Here is a 16,411-nt window from a genome sequence, read left to right as displayed (position 1 = left end):
ATACACAATGGTGTAAGGAGTTGGAAACGTGAGAATACAAAATAAACATTCGTAAAAATCAACATAAGTTCTAAGATTTAGGTATGATATCATCAAATACTTTTAATAGATGGGTGGTCTTATGATGATTTAACAAAAGTGTAAATGTCATGGATAAATAGAGGCACATATCAATTCAAATTATCTTTTTATTTAATGTTCGAACAAAAATAATCAGTATTAAATAATGATAACATATCAATATACATTTCAAATTTTGTTCCGTATCACACTTTTATAACATACTGTTCCGTATCACACTTTTATAACATACTGTTCCGTATCACACTTTTATAACATACTGTTCCGTATCACACTTTATAACATACTGCCATTGTCGTAAAATGCTGTTAACGTTGTCACACGAATTTTCGCAAAAATCGATCAGAAGTCAAACATTATCAAAAAATTATATTACGTAAGTATATCAACAAAATCAGTCGTACATTGTTTCATATGTGTTTCCAAGGTGATTCGAACAGGTCATTGGAAAACAAAACTCTTACATTAGGAAATAATAAAATCGTGTGTAATCGACAAGAAACAGAATAACTACAAAACCTACAGCCTACATGTGACAGCACACGTTTCAACAAACGTATAAGCACATATGTAGCAATACATGTAACAGCACACGTGTAACAACGCACATGTAACAGCACACGTGTAACAGCACACGTGTAACACACATCTTGTAACAACAAGTTAACATTAAGAGCATACGTACAGTTCACATGTAACCGCACACATGTGCAGATATGTAAAAACACACGTGTAACAGTACATATGTAACAACAAACATGTACCAACGCGTATACATGTAACGACACAGTACATGTGTAACAACACACGTGTAACTTTACATATGTATTTGTACTATTCAACATACGCTAGCAACGCACATACATATAACAACACATAACTTATATACAGATCATGCTTTATAATCGAACGATGCTCAAAGAAATATCATAAACATGTAAATAGACATCTACTGTCCCGTTCCTTGTGTCATGATTGTCTAAAATCTTCCTAGAATCAAAACGTTTATTAACATCAAATGTTAAATTGCGCATTTATAAGCGCACGGGCGTCTTCACCATAGTTCTATTAAGACCTCTTTTTAACAACAATTTTGTATTTGCCTGCGGTATACCCAGCAATACCGCTGATATCTGGGGTAAAATCGGCAGTCTCGCCAGGTGGAATCATGAAGTCGAATTGGTGTAGAAAAATTGCACAGATCAGATGAAGTTCAGCTTTTGCGACGGATTCTCCAAGACACACTCTTCTGCCGGCAGAAAATGGAAGCCAGCTTACTGGTTTTGGTCCAAGATTTCCATCAGAATCCAAATACCTTTCCGGATCAAACTTCTTGGGATCTTTCCAGTGTCGTGCATCATTATGCAATGCCCAATGATTTATCATAACAGTAGTTCCCTTTGGTATGTCGTAGCCGCCTAGAAACAAGTAAATATCCATGAGGACAACACAACTGTAATTTCAAAACTCGAAGAAAGAATGCAATGAAATGAAAGGGGGCAAAGTAAGAAAGACTAAAAGCGAACATCCGCCATGTACCGGTTTTAAGAATATGATCCAGTGCACAATGTTTTTAATAACAAAGAAACAAAATTTAATGTTTCTCATCGAGCACAAAGCCTCATATCTCAAAAAGGGATTAGCACCCTTCAAAAATATTTCCATCTCGCAACTTGTATAAGAAAACTGTTTAATATAAAAAAAAACTCTCAGAACAAGACATGATTACATTGATATAAATTATAATAAATATATGCTGCAGAAACAATAGAGAATTCCTAGATACTAACAAAAACGTCATTTTAACTAAAAATGCATAAAACAATTGGACATACGAACTAACTATATCATTGCAGTCAAAAACCCTAAAAGTCTGAAAGTGTAAACGCTCTCTGTTTCAACGTCACTAGACTAAGGCAAAATCCTCTGTTTCAACGTCATATGACTACGGCAAAACCCTCTGTTTCAACGTCATTAGACTACGTCAAAACCTTCTGTTTCAATGTCATCAGACTACGGCAAACACTCTGTTTCAATGTCATCAGACTACGGCAAAACCTTCTGTTTCAATGTCATCAGACTACGGCAAAACCTTCTGTTTCAACGTCATCAGACTACGGCAAAACCTTCTGTTTCAACGTCATCAGACTACAGCAAAATCCTCTGTTTCAATGTCATCAGACTACGGCAAACACTCTGTTTCAATGTCATCAGACTACGGCAAAACCTTCTGTTTCAATGTCATCAGACTACGGCAAACCCTTCTGTTTCAACGTCATCAAACAACGACAAAACCTTCTGTTTCAACGTCATATGACTACGGCAAATCCTCTGTTTCAATGTCATCAGACTACGGTAAAACCCTTTGTTTCAACGTCATCAGACTACAGCAAAATCCTCTGTTTCAACGTCATATGACTACGGTAAAACCCTCTGTTTCAACGTCATATGACTACAGCAAAATCCTCTGTTTCAACGTCATCAGACTACGACAAAATCCTCTGTTTCAACGTCATCAGACTACGGCAAACCCTCTGTTTCAACGTTTTCAGACTACGGTAAAACCCTCTGTTTCAACGTCATCAGACTACGGCAAACCCTCTGTTTCAACGTTTTCAGACTACGGCAAAACCCTTTGTTTCAACGTTTTCAGACTACGACAAAATCCTCTGTTTCAACGTCATCAGACTACGGCAAAACCCTCTGTTTCAACGTCATCAGACTACAGCAAAATCCTCTGTTTCAACGTCATATGACTACGGTAAAACCCTCTGTTTCAACGTCATCAGACTACAGCAAAATACTCTGTTTCAACGTCATCAGACTACGGCAAAACTCTTGTTACATGCATGTAATAAATGTATTACTAAGTATATTATACATACATAATTTTGTGTCGTTTCTGGTGGCATGTGGCAACCCAACAGGAGCAACAGATCCCATCCGCATAACTTCGTGCAGGACGGCCTCTGTGTAGGGCATTGAAGGTCGATCTTCTAGTCCAGGTAGGCGGTCACGGCCTGCCAATGATAAAGATATGAAAAAATCAAATCATAACAGAAAATGAGAAAAAGAGTAATGAAATATCTATTTGTCCCAAATTGTTTTCTTTTGAAACTATCTTTGTTTTAAGATTACGATAACGATTTTAAAACAACGAAGAATACCCAAATAACAATGAAACCATATTTCATTTAAAATCAATTAAACGAAGATAAAATACAAACAAAAATATAGATTTGTATGAAGACTTATAAAAAAAATACCGCACATACCGACGGCTTGGTCAATTTCCTTCTGTGCTTTCTTCTGTATTTCTGGATTCGCAGCGATGTACAGCATGAACCACTGTAGCGTGAAACGTGTGGTATCTAATCCAGCTAAATCATATACAAAGCATATTTTTTTCAGAATCATCCTTTTGAAAAATGTATAAATCTGGACCAACAAGCGTGATTAATATAAGTTAATATAACTTGTTTCGCAATTGTTGTAAAATAAATAATATTTAAATTTACATTTAAAAATATATCATTTATTTATCTTAAAACAATTACAGAGCAGCTTAATTGTTTTGCTTATCCCTTTTGCAATACCACTTGCTTGTTCTAGATGATAGCTACCACACCGATTTATATAGAGGGTAGCACTCTCATGCTATCTTACATAAAATAACACAACATTCCACCTTTTCTCCTTATATAATAATAACTCTCGTATCAAATGTATCTTATTGATAATCCCATGAAGTGTTAATTAGGAAATGTAATGTAAGCGTCAAGGGCAAGCAATGACATACCGAAGAAGATATCGCTCAGTGTCTGTTTCAGATGGACATCAGTCAGTTGGCTCAGGAGCTCAGCATCCTCCTCATCTTCTGCCTCCATTCGAGCCAGAATCAGCGCATCAGTAAAGTCTCTTATATTATCTGCACAATATATATCATATCATCAACCAGGTTGTTAACTTGGTAGCAAAATTTATTTAAATTAAAAGTCGCTATGGAAATGAATGATCTTTAAAAGAACCAAATTTTCACATACACAAAAAAAATGATATTAATGTCCTCTTTGTTAAGACTAACGAAAAGAAACCTCCGTCAAAGACGGATCGTGAATCTGCGTTATGTGAATCTCCTTTTTCCTTTTTTTTTTTTTTTAAATGCCTATGAAACTAAAAAGAAGAAAAACACAAATAACATATCATATTCAAAATATTCAAAACGTTAAATATCAATCTACTGCTTGTTATTGAATTTGTAAGAGAATTAGAACCTTTGTCGAAAGACTTTTTGTGATCCAGCAGCTCGTCCAGAAGGATTTGAAAGAGTTCATCAGCCATTGCCAGAGCTTTTTTGAATCGCGAGCTTGGCCAGACCTTCGCCAAAACGGGGATCAGGTCTTCAAGAAAACCTGATCCAAAATTGTCTATAATGTCATTATCAAGATCCACTATGCGCTTGAATTTAGGGTCGTCAAACTTGTACCTGGATATATTAAAAAACATAATCAATATCTCAAATAATAAAGTTATATATAATGGAGTCATAACAGTTTTAATACATATGGAATAAACTCTTTGTTCTTGAATTACAAAAGGGGGCAGAACAAAGGTCCATTATCGGACACTCTTTCATCACGTCATTCTCTTATGATAAAAGTTAAATTATTTACTCTGTTGTACAAAGGGATTGAGTTGGGGCTTTTGTTATTCATGACTATTTAGACTAATATTTTAACTAATTTGAAGTGTAATCCTATTGAAATGTATCATTGTATATGTTTAAGTCAAACATGACCCAAAACGTTAATATCAATCTAATAGTTTTGACTTTTTCAAAGGGATGTCAAAATTATCAGTACATTTAGGATGCGGTGACCTACTTTAAGCTGGGTGATGTGACAAAAAAAGAAAATATCAATATTCACCACAGTACAAATGCCTATTAAACTATTATCAAAGCCAACAATGGTAGACGAACTTTCAATTGAGTACTGCATAGGTGTCTTATCAGTGGTACATTTGACCAAACACATAGCAGGCTTATATTATATGAATGCAAATGATAATTACACTTTTTGGAAGCAGAGTCCGCAGATAACATTCATTACAGCAAGGTCTATGTAGTTATGAGGAACGAAAGGCTCATCTTTCTTTTTCTCGAATAACTCGATAACCTGGGCCAAAGACCCATGTATAGAGTCTTCCAGTCTGCTTCCTTTTAAGTAGGTTCTAAAAAGACATGGCAATAGCAGAGGTACAAATGAAAAGAAACAAACGAGAAACTAATGTCAAAATCTGTCTATTTCAGAAACTAAAACAGCATCAGAAAAAAGAAATGTACAAATCATTTTCCAGAGGACACTTAAAAAGATCAAATATATTGTTTTCTTTTTAAGATTTTAAAGAACTGAACTTTAATCGGTGTTTGATTTGCATTCCTAAAGATAAATCCATTCACATTTTATATCTCGAAGTAGGGCATCATTCGTAGTTTCCAACTGATTAAAATTCTTTATGCAATTATTTGTCCCGAACTGGTAAGACCTCATTTTCAGTGACAAGGTTTTACTTTGAGTTGGTGTATAGCCGTAATTTGTTATAGAGGTATGAATAAATGTTATAGTTCATCAAACAGAGAATAACCCCCTTATTGATCATAAAGTGTTATTGATTGTGATGTTTATGGATCTTTCTACTATTTTGTACTTCTTCAATCCATTTATGAAATTATAATTCGTAAATTCTTTCAAAAGATAATAAAAAATAGCGAACATTGCAGATAATATGATGAACGTACTAAGGGTAAAGCAACCACATGTACATGTAACATTCTCTTTCAATGTTATATCGTACAAATTACAAAGTAGTATTTTTGTAACCTGTATTTATGTCAACAGATTCATTTAACAAAATTCCTGACATACCTCAGAGCAGATCCAGCAATCTTACGGTGCAGTTTCCATGTAGGAGTATATTGGGCCATGGCGATGTCCTTCCCTCCATCCGAAAATGCGAGTGCTGGATGAAATGATGGAAATTTATTGTGAACATTCAGACGTAGCAACGTTGTTTACGTATCTGTCCCAAACAGTTGACATACTCGACCTATCCTGACATCGTTGGTAAGTTCCGTCCATTCTATTCATTTGATGCACCATAGTGCATTTTTAAAAGTTTAAGATAACAGGAAACATATGGGATTTGGTAAATTGTTGTTGTTGTTGTTGTTGTTGTTGTTGTTGTTGTTGTTCATGAACGTTTAACATCAATTATTTCCACAAACAATTAGATAACATAAATGTTAGCCAATTATGTTCCTTACTGTTTAACCAATCAAAGCTGTTATATTATTTCAGCCAATCACAACTCTCATATACTGTACCTGACGTAAACTCTGGACGATCAGCAAAGTCCGCCTTACTTTTGACGAGCGCTTCCGTCACGGCTTCTATTGTGTTTATAACAACCACTGGTATCGTACCTGTAAATGGTCAGGCGAAACAATATCTATTGTGTCGTATTCACAGAATTCTAATCGATTTATGCACATAAGCATATTTGCGAATTCTTATACATATATTGCGTATACACTTGCATACTCCGGAAATACAAAATAATGTATCAATATCAAGTTATCATGTGATTATTCATATAATGCAATTATGATATCATATATTGAGTGATAAAACAAGTCAGATAAAAATGCCAAACATTTAAATAGTTATACTTAGTATATATATGTTTAACAAAACGCACTCGTGTGATAAAAAGAATCTTGAGTACAAAGTATTAATTAGGATACGTATTTTTTGTTTTATTTTTGTTGTTGTTGATTTCGTTTCGTTTGGTTTTGTTTTAAAACTTGAAACTAGCCAATGGGGTTGAGCTAAGTCCAGTTCTCTTCATTAGCATCATACTTACTCATATATATAGTGATGACTGGTCCGTATTTCTTTGACAGCTCTACACACTGGTCCTGGAAATCTCTTGCATTTAGCACTAAAACATTAATAGCCAAGATATAATATTCTGAAATGTGTTGCTTATTCGATTGATAATAACAAAATTAATAAGAAAGCGATCCAATGATTACAAATACTTATTTTGCTTATTTTCTTTATTAAAGTTGGGAGAAGTTGTTAATCACACAAGGTACAGCAGAGACAATACCATCGACACGGTAAAAAGTATCTAATATGAAAAATCTTTAATGAAACATCGCATTGAAAATTAATGTAAAATGGTTTATCCGAAGATTTCTGGTGTTTTATCGAACTTTTAAAAAACTGATATGGGCCGACATTCATTTTAACTCCCGACATCGTGAAAACGAAGGAAAAGCTGACTTGACCTCGGGACGGCATTTAAGTGTATGTTTTCAACTATTCAATAGTACAAGGAGATTCTCTGAGCATTACACCTATGCATATCGCACAAAGGGGAGGTCGTCCTAAAATGATCATAGATGATGATATCACGTTCAACAATACAAACTCAAACAAACCAGATTTTACAATATACTGAGAGACCTTAAATAAATCTTACGACTGTAATTTCCTACGAGTGGTATGGGGGTAGGTCCTGGTGGAAGTTTGTACTTGTTCCGTTTGATCAGCCAATACACAGTCAGACCAGCTCCGAGTCCCACTAAAGCGGAAGTTGGTGTGACGTATTTCTTCATTGGTCCGAGCATCTCCTTAACGTTCTGGACGCCGTCTCGTAGTTGATCTTTAATATCCTCCATAGTGAAATCCAATCAACGTAGATACTGAAATGGACAAATATTGAATTATATTTAGCACTACAGTCGGTTTCCTTAAGTCGGGCAGGTTTCGTAGTTTGAGACATTGTTTACAAGCGAACATTGCGATCCCTCAAAGTGTAAAATTATTAAAGTATATCATATATACTTTATTATAATGATAAAACAGACTTATCTTTCACTTGCAAGAAAAATATATATTATATCGTTAAGTAATATTTTCAACATTTATCTTTGCATCCCTATGAAGTAGCTTTAAAACTCCTCCTGGTACATTTATAACATTACATCATGTACGTTAGCACAAAATGGTCAATTATAGACCTTTTCCACGAATCAGGGGGTCATTAACGCCTTTATAGTGTTATCTGACTGAAATGTCACACATGGACAAGATAGGGCGACATCCGAAATCCTCACCGGTAAACACAACGCTACTGGTATTGTACAACAAACAATAAATTATTTTAAAAAGCAAACAAATATCCATAAAAAAAACTAAAAAAAACTCCAAAACAAGATTTTATTTACTAACCAATATAGCTACATGTACAACAGTCGATATAGCTATAGGTACAAAAGCCGACACAGCTACATCTACAACAGCTGAAATAGCTACATGTACAACAGTCGATATAGCTACAGGTACAACAGTCCGATATAGCTACATGTACAACAGACGATATAGCTACATGTACAACAGACGATATAGCTACATGTACAACAGACGATATAGCTACAGGTACAACAGTTGATATAGCTATAGGTACAAAAGCCGACACAGCTACATCTACAACAGACGATATAGCTACATGTACAACAGACGATATAGCTACATGTACAACAGTCGATATAGCTACAGGTACCACAGCCGATATAGCTACATGTACAACAGTCGATATAGCTACAGGTACAACAGACGATATAGCTACATGTACAACAGACGATATAGCTACATGTACAACAGCTGATATAGCTACATGTACAACAGTCGATATAGCTACAGGTACCACAGCCGATATAGCTACAGGTACAACAGTCGATATAGCTACAGGTACAACATACGATATAGCTACAGGTACAACAGACGATATAGCTACATGTACAACAGTCCGATACAGCTACATGTACAACAGTCCGATATAGCTACATGTACAACAGTCCGATATAGCTACATGTACAACAGACGATATAGCTACATGTACAACAGACGATATAGCTACAGGTACAACAGTCGATATAGCTACAGGTACAACAGCTGATATAGCTACATGTACAACAGTCGATATAGCTACAGGTACAACAGTCGATATAGCTACATGCACAACAGTCGATATAGCTACAGGTACAACAGACGATATAAATACCTGTACAACAGCTGATATAATTACAGGCACAACTACGTCATGAGGACGTTATTTATAACTGTTTAGGTTCCTACCTACAGGTGATCGCAGCGAAGCGACAATGAATATGTGGTGACATATGATATATAAGCTAGTTACACAAATACCCTGGTGAGGCTCTTATCACAAGGTCTATATATAGTAGATATCTCCATTACCTATACTGTGTAAACAATAATGATCACTCAGTCGACAAAGTAAAACACCCGGGTTCTGAAACCTAAGATTTTGACATTATTGTTAAAGATAACTCGCCGGGAGCAGTATGGATCAAAGGCCTCGGTTGATATTATTTTTCAGGTTAATAAAACTTTAAATCGACCTTACCAAAAGGCAATATATGTAGATGTATTGTGATTTTTCTGTATCCCCGTAATTATTTGATATATTATATAAGTGAATATATAACATATCAAATAATTACGGGGATACAGAAAAATTCACGGTTGAATTTTTGAAATACGATAATTGATATCTAATTATATATGTTGTATACTTTCCTGTCATTTTGAATATGACGTAATACACATATATCTGAAATGATAACACGAGAATCATCGGAAAACGGTCAAATAAAAAGAATACATGTGCTGGAGTAACGATAAAATCGATCGGTGAAATCTAGACCCCAGATGGAACTAATCCTGTTGTTTGGTATGGGCGAGCCAAATATCTCGATCGAAACCACCTGAACTTAGCATACGTACTTATATATATAGGACAAATATGTGGACACTGGTTGAGAATTAGAATACACTCGATGCTACCCGTGACGGATTCTCTGCACGCAATGCATGTGTACATGTAAATAGAATGTGCCTTACATAATGTTAAACCCTCAGCTAACGGGTTTTATGGATTAATTGGCAGAGTCGTAGACTATTACATATCGAATACCTTATTTACACGTTCATGCTTCCCTATAATATATACCTGTGGTGTGCCGTACACACTCGACCTACCTGTGTATCGCTGTACTTGTGTCCTCGGTAATATCAGCACAGATCAGTATTGCTAACTTCAGTATGAAAACACGTATACCATCATTTCAAAGTTCCTTTCCTTAAATACACAATTTACGTGGTGTCGAAACCGGTTTGTGTCCTTGTCATGTAAGTACACTATAATACCTTAGAATAACGCAATATACGTCCGTCGTTACACTACAGCTGTTCAAGGCCAGATGTGGACTTTCTATGACCTTTGTACATGCGACACACACACACGTTGTATGTACATATACATGTTTGGGGCCGTATATACACAATCGTGATATGCCTATTTGGGGTTGGGACAATAACAAGTCTACGTATACAAGGAGTGATTCATAATTACACGAAGTACCCTTATCATAATTAAGACTGACACTGGGTAATTTGTAAGGGGGGAGGGGGGCGGGGCGCACAATTGTATATGTTCTGTTTGATACAACGATTTCCATTTATGTTACAGAAATACATATCGTTTTGCAAAAAAAAAAAATCATTATAATAATAATTAAACAATACTAAATATCTAATCAGTTATTACCTTCAAAACAATAATAATTTGACGGAAATTAGTCTAGTTGTGCATATATATACATAGCACGCTTCGAATCAATTGCACATATGCATGAAACAATGCATACTAATTGCCTGTGTTATAAATATGGTTGGAGCCTGCCTGTAATATAAGATTAATATCGTTGTATAGCCTGTCGATGATATATACAAATTAATACGTATCGTTGCCTCTAATAGTGATATATGACTTACATATACAGCACTATAAGTCCTCGGTAGTGTTGTTCCTGGAGCCAAATCTATAGCCAGTTAAATGATGAAATATCAAGTGTCATTAATATCACTCTTGTGACCAATGTATATCCCCGTAGTTGTTAGTCAAACAAAGCTATAGATCTCTTCGTATTGAATTAGGGGTCGCAATGGCCGACACTTTATCACTAGCCCTCCACCTCTAGGACCGTAGGCCGGTGTTTTTTCTCCGGGCACTCCGGCTTTCCTCAACCTCCAAAACCTGGCACGTCATAAAATGACACTGACTGTTAAAAGGACGTTAAACAAAAACAATCGTGCTGAATTACGATCTGAGGCCGACACTATATGTATACCGTTTCCGGGCTACTATCTCACTCTTCGTGCTGAATTACGACCTTAGGCCGCCATTATATGTATACTGTTTCCGGGCTACTATCTCACTCTTCGTGCTGAATTACGACCTGTATGCTATTGCAGTTATGATGTACCGTTTCGGGGCTGCTGCAATGAAAGAGCCGTAGACAGGTGTAACTAAATGTACTCCCCTTCGTCTGTGTATGACTGAAATGATTTCTTTTTTACCTTTCTCTTCCTGATAATCCTATTTCGGTATGATTTTTTCTTTTCAGAAGAAAAGTGATTTTAACCTTTACTTGAAATACTATCATGAAATTTCAACAAAATATACTAAGGAAAAATAATGATATAATACGGCAGAACTTTAAGAGAGAGAGGAAGCAAACACAAACAAAGGTAAAAGGCAAGTTTATTACCACTGTACCACCCGACCATATCAACAAGTTCACATACTAAACAAAACCATGATGTTTTTTATTTCGTTTGATATTTGCAAACCATTCCTACCAGTTACAGTCATGTCTGTGTCTATATGAAATAGGAAAACCAATTATCTAAAACTGATCTTTTTTCAAATATTGTTATTATTTGGGAAAATATAAATTATCTTAAATAAGAGAGTTCATTTTTGTTCATATTTAGGCTCACTTTTACATTTTCATTTGGATTACTTCATCGTATTATCCACCAGTATGCTAGTCTACGATATTTTCCGCTCATTATATATCATATTTGCTTCATTGTCCTTCAAATTGAGAGTTACACGAATAAATAACAAAGAAAAGTTAAATGTTAAGGATAGTTTGAAGATAACACCGATACTATACAGAGTATAATTACTTAAGTATTTATATTTTTTTTGTATTTTTTTTTTTGTATTTTATTTTATTTCTATTTTTTTTTTTTTTTTACATTCTGTACATAACGACATATTAATTTTACATAAAGACAAATTTAAAGGGACAATCCTTCGTTTGAATAAAGTATATGTCGCAAAAATACAACTTAATGGGAAATATGTATTATCCCGAGTAATAAAAGTTATAGTCTTTAAATTAATACAGCAGTTTTACTTTTTCATGGGAAACAAAAATTCGACCCGAAGTATAATTAATTACCACAAAGGCATACGATATTTGTGTACGAAGCCTTCTTTTTCTGTACATTTCCGCGTTACATTCATCACTGGTAGTCACAAAAGCTCATCTAATCCTTATTCGGGCATATATTTTATCAATAGAAATCTTGCACGTTTCTGATGTCCAAACAAAGGAATGCCCCTTTAAAGTAATGTTTCATGACGACGACAAAAGCTCTCATCTGCCTCTAGTTTTGAAATATGACTTACCTCTATAGAGTACTAAGTCCTTGATGAGCCATATAAATAGTCAGCTATAAATTGTGAAATATTAGGTGTCAAAACTCTAGTGACCAATATACAATCCCCGTAGCTGCGGTTGACACAAAACTGTATAGAGATATTTGTTTAAGCTCGTCGCGCTGATACAGAACACGTACACATCCGGGTAAGTGTTTGCACAGTTACGATGTACCTTTGTGGACTACTTAATTGTACATAGCTTTAAACTGCTATTTCTACTCATAGACAGAGAACAAGATCATGTGTGAATATTTTATTTCCCTGGTCTGTATATGACGAAAAATTATTTTATCAATGATTTGTCCTTCTGATTATCCTGTTTCTCTATGACTATTGTTATTCTATGCAGGATAAATAGTGGTAGCTTTTGCTGAAAATACCGAAAATGAATTTCAAGATAATAGCCCGAATAATCTTGTAGTAATTCAGAAGAGCGTTTAGAGAAACACAATCAAAATATGAATACTGTCTGCCCGTACGTGTTCAACAGTCACATATCATTATATACAGTATAGTAATGGTAACATCGGTTATGCAATAGACGCCGACACGCGGTGGTCGAGTGGTTAAGGTGTCCCGACGGTGTGTTCTCCTTTCTCCCACTTTTTAAAAATAACATAGGGGCAGGTATGTTGTGGCAGTCATTATAGTCTGCTTCATATATACCTTACCTGGATTTTTCCTGTGTTCTCACACATTACCTGGATTTGTCCTGTGTTCTCCCACATTACCTGGATTTTTCCTGTGTTCTCCCACATTACCTGGATTTTTCCTGTCTTCTCACACCTTACCTGGATTTTTCCTGTGTTCTCCCACATTACCTGGATTTTACCTGTGTTCTCACACATTACCTGGATTTTACCCGTGTTCTCCCACATTACCGGGATTTTTCCTGTGTTCTCCCACATTACCTGGATTTTACCTGTATTCTCCCACACTACCAGGATTTTACCTGTGTTCTCACACATTACCTGGATTTTTCCTGTGTTCTCACACATTACCTGAATTTTTCCTGTGTTCTCACACATTACCTGGATATTTCCTGTGTTCTCACACATTACCTGGATATTTCCTGTGTTCTCACACATTACCTGGATATTTCCTGTGTTCTCACACATTACCTGGATTTTTCCTGTGTTCTCACACATTACCTGGATATTTCCTGTGTTCTCCCACATTACCTGGATTTTACCTGTATTCTCCCACACTACCTGGATTTTTCCTGTCCTCTCCGACATTACATGATTTTTACCTCTATTTTGCACAAACTTTGAATTCATCTCATTTAGTTACTATTTAATCCAATTTTACATACCATATGCCATTTTCATCAACTAGATTTACAGAAGACATCTATAGTACAACAACATATATATTACAGATATTTCACTGTTTGAAATGATTAAAAATGAGAAACAAAATCACATCAGGCCATTAACTACTATCCAATAACCCTTACAACATGCAATATGGCTAAGTATCACTGATATTTTTCCTGGTACTAATTAACTTAACTGATGTTAAATCATATACAGTATACATATAGGATTGGAAAACAAGCTAAAAGCTTATACTTATTCCTTTCCTAAAATACGATTACAGCATTAAATCATGGACATTTACACACAATAATTATATGGACAAATTACCTTATGTTATAATTACAATTAGATAAGCGTGTGTTTCCTTTAATTTTTAATCAGCCAATGTCTAGTGCTAAATTTTTTCTTTAAGTTTGCTTTTTATTTTAGCATTTTCACTTCAGGCACATATCACGTACAATGATGCAAATACTCTTGTACAGGTGCATTCTCAGTTTACATGCAAGTATTGAATTATACTATCTTTCTGCTTCAGAATTTTTGTATTATGTATTATGCTTTGAAATTGACCTTAATTAGTCGAATCTGGGAAATATCATTATTACAAAAATAGATAAATAAAGTAGAAATAATAAAAATAAAATTTCTTGATAAAAAATAAAATAAAAAATTACACAATACTGAAACATTGACAGCCGCCTTTAATATAATAAGCAGATATATTGTGATCTATATAGTACATGTACTATGACTTGATAATGTGATAATACAGGTAAATATCTACCTGTATATATGCACATTCCCAGAACAGACTATAATTGGCGTGTCATTATTCTCAAGTGTATATATAATTCTTTTGATCCCCAAAAAGTGGGAGAAAAGAGAACAAACCGGCCCGACACTAGCCCTCTACCTCTGGGTTGCGAGTTCAAATCTACGTGGAGCAGTTGCCAGGTACTGACCGTAGGCCAGTGTTTTTCTCCGGGTACTCCGGCTTTCCTCCACCTCCAAAACCTAGCACGTCCTTAAATGACCTTGGCTGTTAATAGGACTTTAAAAAAACAAACAAAACAAAAAACTAAAGCTGACACGAACATGGTGACAAAACCGCGAAAAATAAAGTGCATGAAAAATGATTTACAGGTTGAGAATAATCTTTGACCAGGAATGAAAACAAAAATATAATTCATAGATCTGATGAATTTACGTTTGTCTAGGATGTCATGCATGTACTATGGTTGAAATGGACATGGGTGGGATCTACATACATATATGGTGTAGAGACCAACCAACCAATTGTTTTCCCATAGACCTTAGTGTTAACGTTTTGGATTATTTCATTCAAATTCTTGAATTGAATATGACGATTATGGTTTATAACAAAAGTTTAGGGTCTGATATAACACCTAATCAAAAAAAAAAGTTGGGTCCTTCAGCTCAAATTTTCTCCAGGGTAGCCATTTTGAAAATAGGTGAATTTCGCAGTAAAAATTCTCAAAAATCTTAAATGTTCACCTGTTTACTATTATTACGTGACCTTTGGGGAAAAAAACCAATCGGACTTAAGAAATTTATATCAACATTTCTGATTGATAGTTACCTATCAGGCTACATATCTATTTTCTCACTTCATAACATACTGGCCAATCAGTGGCTGCCAGACATTTTATCCTTGGCTCAACGTTCTATACACAGGAGCTGTTTCAAAAATATATTTTTTTCAATTGGTTGGTTGTTCCCTATAGCATCTTTCACATTTTTCAAAGATAACTTTTCTGGAACAGGATAGAACCATACGATATGCTATCAAAATATGCAGTGCCTGACTGCAAGTCTTAGGCTGGTAGGTTGATTCTTCTATTGGTACCGTATATGAAATTCTTAAGAGAAAACCACATTAAAATTGAGTTAATTTTGAAATGTAAATTTTAATATCTTGATAAGCTTTGAATTTAAAGTGATGGCTTTTGGTTAATAGCCAAGTATAGAAATCGTGCTACTCAGAAATATAAACAAATAAGATATAGAATAAAGATCAGGGGGAGATAACTCAATGTTATCTCCTCCACCCCCTAATTTCTAGTCTTTTTGTAAAAAATGAAGAAAAAAAGGCCGAACGAGAAAAAAAATTAGGAGTGGAGCCATTATTTAGATAAAAGAGTCGAAACACAGACACAGAACACGGAACCGGGCAAGTGACAACAAAAAATAACCAGATATATTGCCAAACACTGAACTGGGGTAGTGACAACAGAACAACCAAACATATCACCGAATACCGAATCGGGGTAGTGACAACAGAACAACCAGACACACACCCACACATTGAACCGGGGTAG

At 35.0% G+C, this 16,411-nt stretch overlaps 1 protein-coding gene across 2 annotated transcripts; it reads right to left on the bottom strand.

Moving 5' to 3' along the window:
* Nucleotides 1–170: 170 nt before the first annotated feature.
* LOC117345016 (steroid 17-alpha-hydroxylase/17,20 lyase-like) lies at nucleotides 171–11,238 on the bottom strand. 2 transcript variants are annotated; one of them, XM_033907939.1, is made up of 11 exons: nucleotides 10,215–10,459; nucleotides 7,630–7,852; nucleotides 7,006–7,083; nucleotides 6,467–6,565; nucleotides 6,009–6,102; nucleotides 5,155–5,313; nucleotides 4,356–4,567; nucleotides 3,881–4,009; nucleotides 3,357–3,461; nucleotides 2,967–3,101; nucleotides 171–1,499 (listed from the first exon to the last, which is right to left on the bottom strand). In XM_033907939.1, exons 2-11 carry the CDS (start codon nucleotides 7,826–7,828, stop codon nucleotides 1,150–1,152), a joined length of 1,560 nt encoding a protein of 519 aa, XP_033763830.1. In that variant the 5' UTR covers nucleotides 7,829–7,852; nucleotides 10,215–10,459; the 3' UTR covers nucleotides 171–1,149. The 2 variants fall into 2 exon arrangements, with proteins under 2 accessions (XP_033763830.1, XP_033763831.1); XM_033907940.1 differs by lacking the exon at nucleotides 10,215–10,459 and adding an exon at nucleotides 11,010–11,238 and having other exon boundaries at nucleotides 1,024–1,499.
* Between the last annotated feature and the right edge of the window lie 5,173 nt (nucleotides 11,239–16,411).

This window comes from Pecten maximus, chromosome 16 (assembly GCF_902652985.1).
Source record: "Pecten maximus chromosome 16, xPecMax1.1, whole genome shotgun sequence".
Taxonomy (NCBI): domain Eukaryota; kingdom Metazoa; phylum Mollusca; class Bivalvia; order Pectinida; family Pectinidae; genus Pecten; species Pecten maximus.
This window is presented reverse-complemented; position numbering and strand designations above follow the sequence as displayed.

What these genes read in the sequence shown, in the direction of transcription:
- LOC117345016 (XM_033907940.1), bottom strand. Translation starts at nt 7,828, where the DNA reads ATGGAGGATATTAAAGATCAACTACGAGACGGCGTCCAGAACGTTAAG. An exon ending in AGTCATCACTATATATATGA is followed by an intron (nt 6,566 to 7,005) that starts GTAAGTATGATG and finishes GACCATTTACAG; the next exon opens with GTACGATACCAGTGGTTGTT. An exon ending in ATTGCTGGATCTGCTCTGAG is followed by an intron (nt 5,314 to 6,008) that starts GTATGTCAGGAA and finishes ATGTCTTTTTAG; the next exon opens with AACCTACTTAAAAGGAAGCA.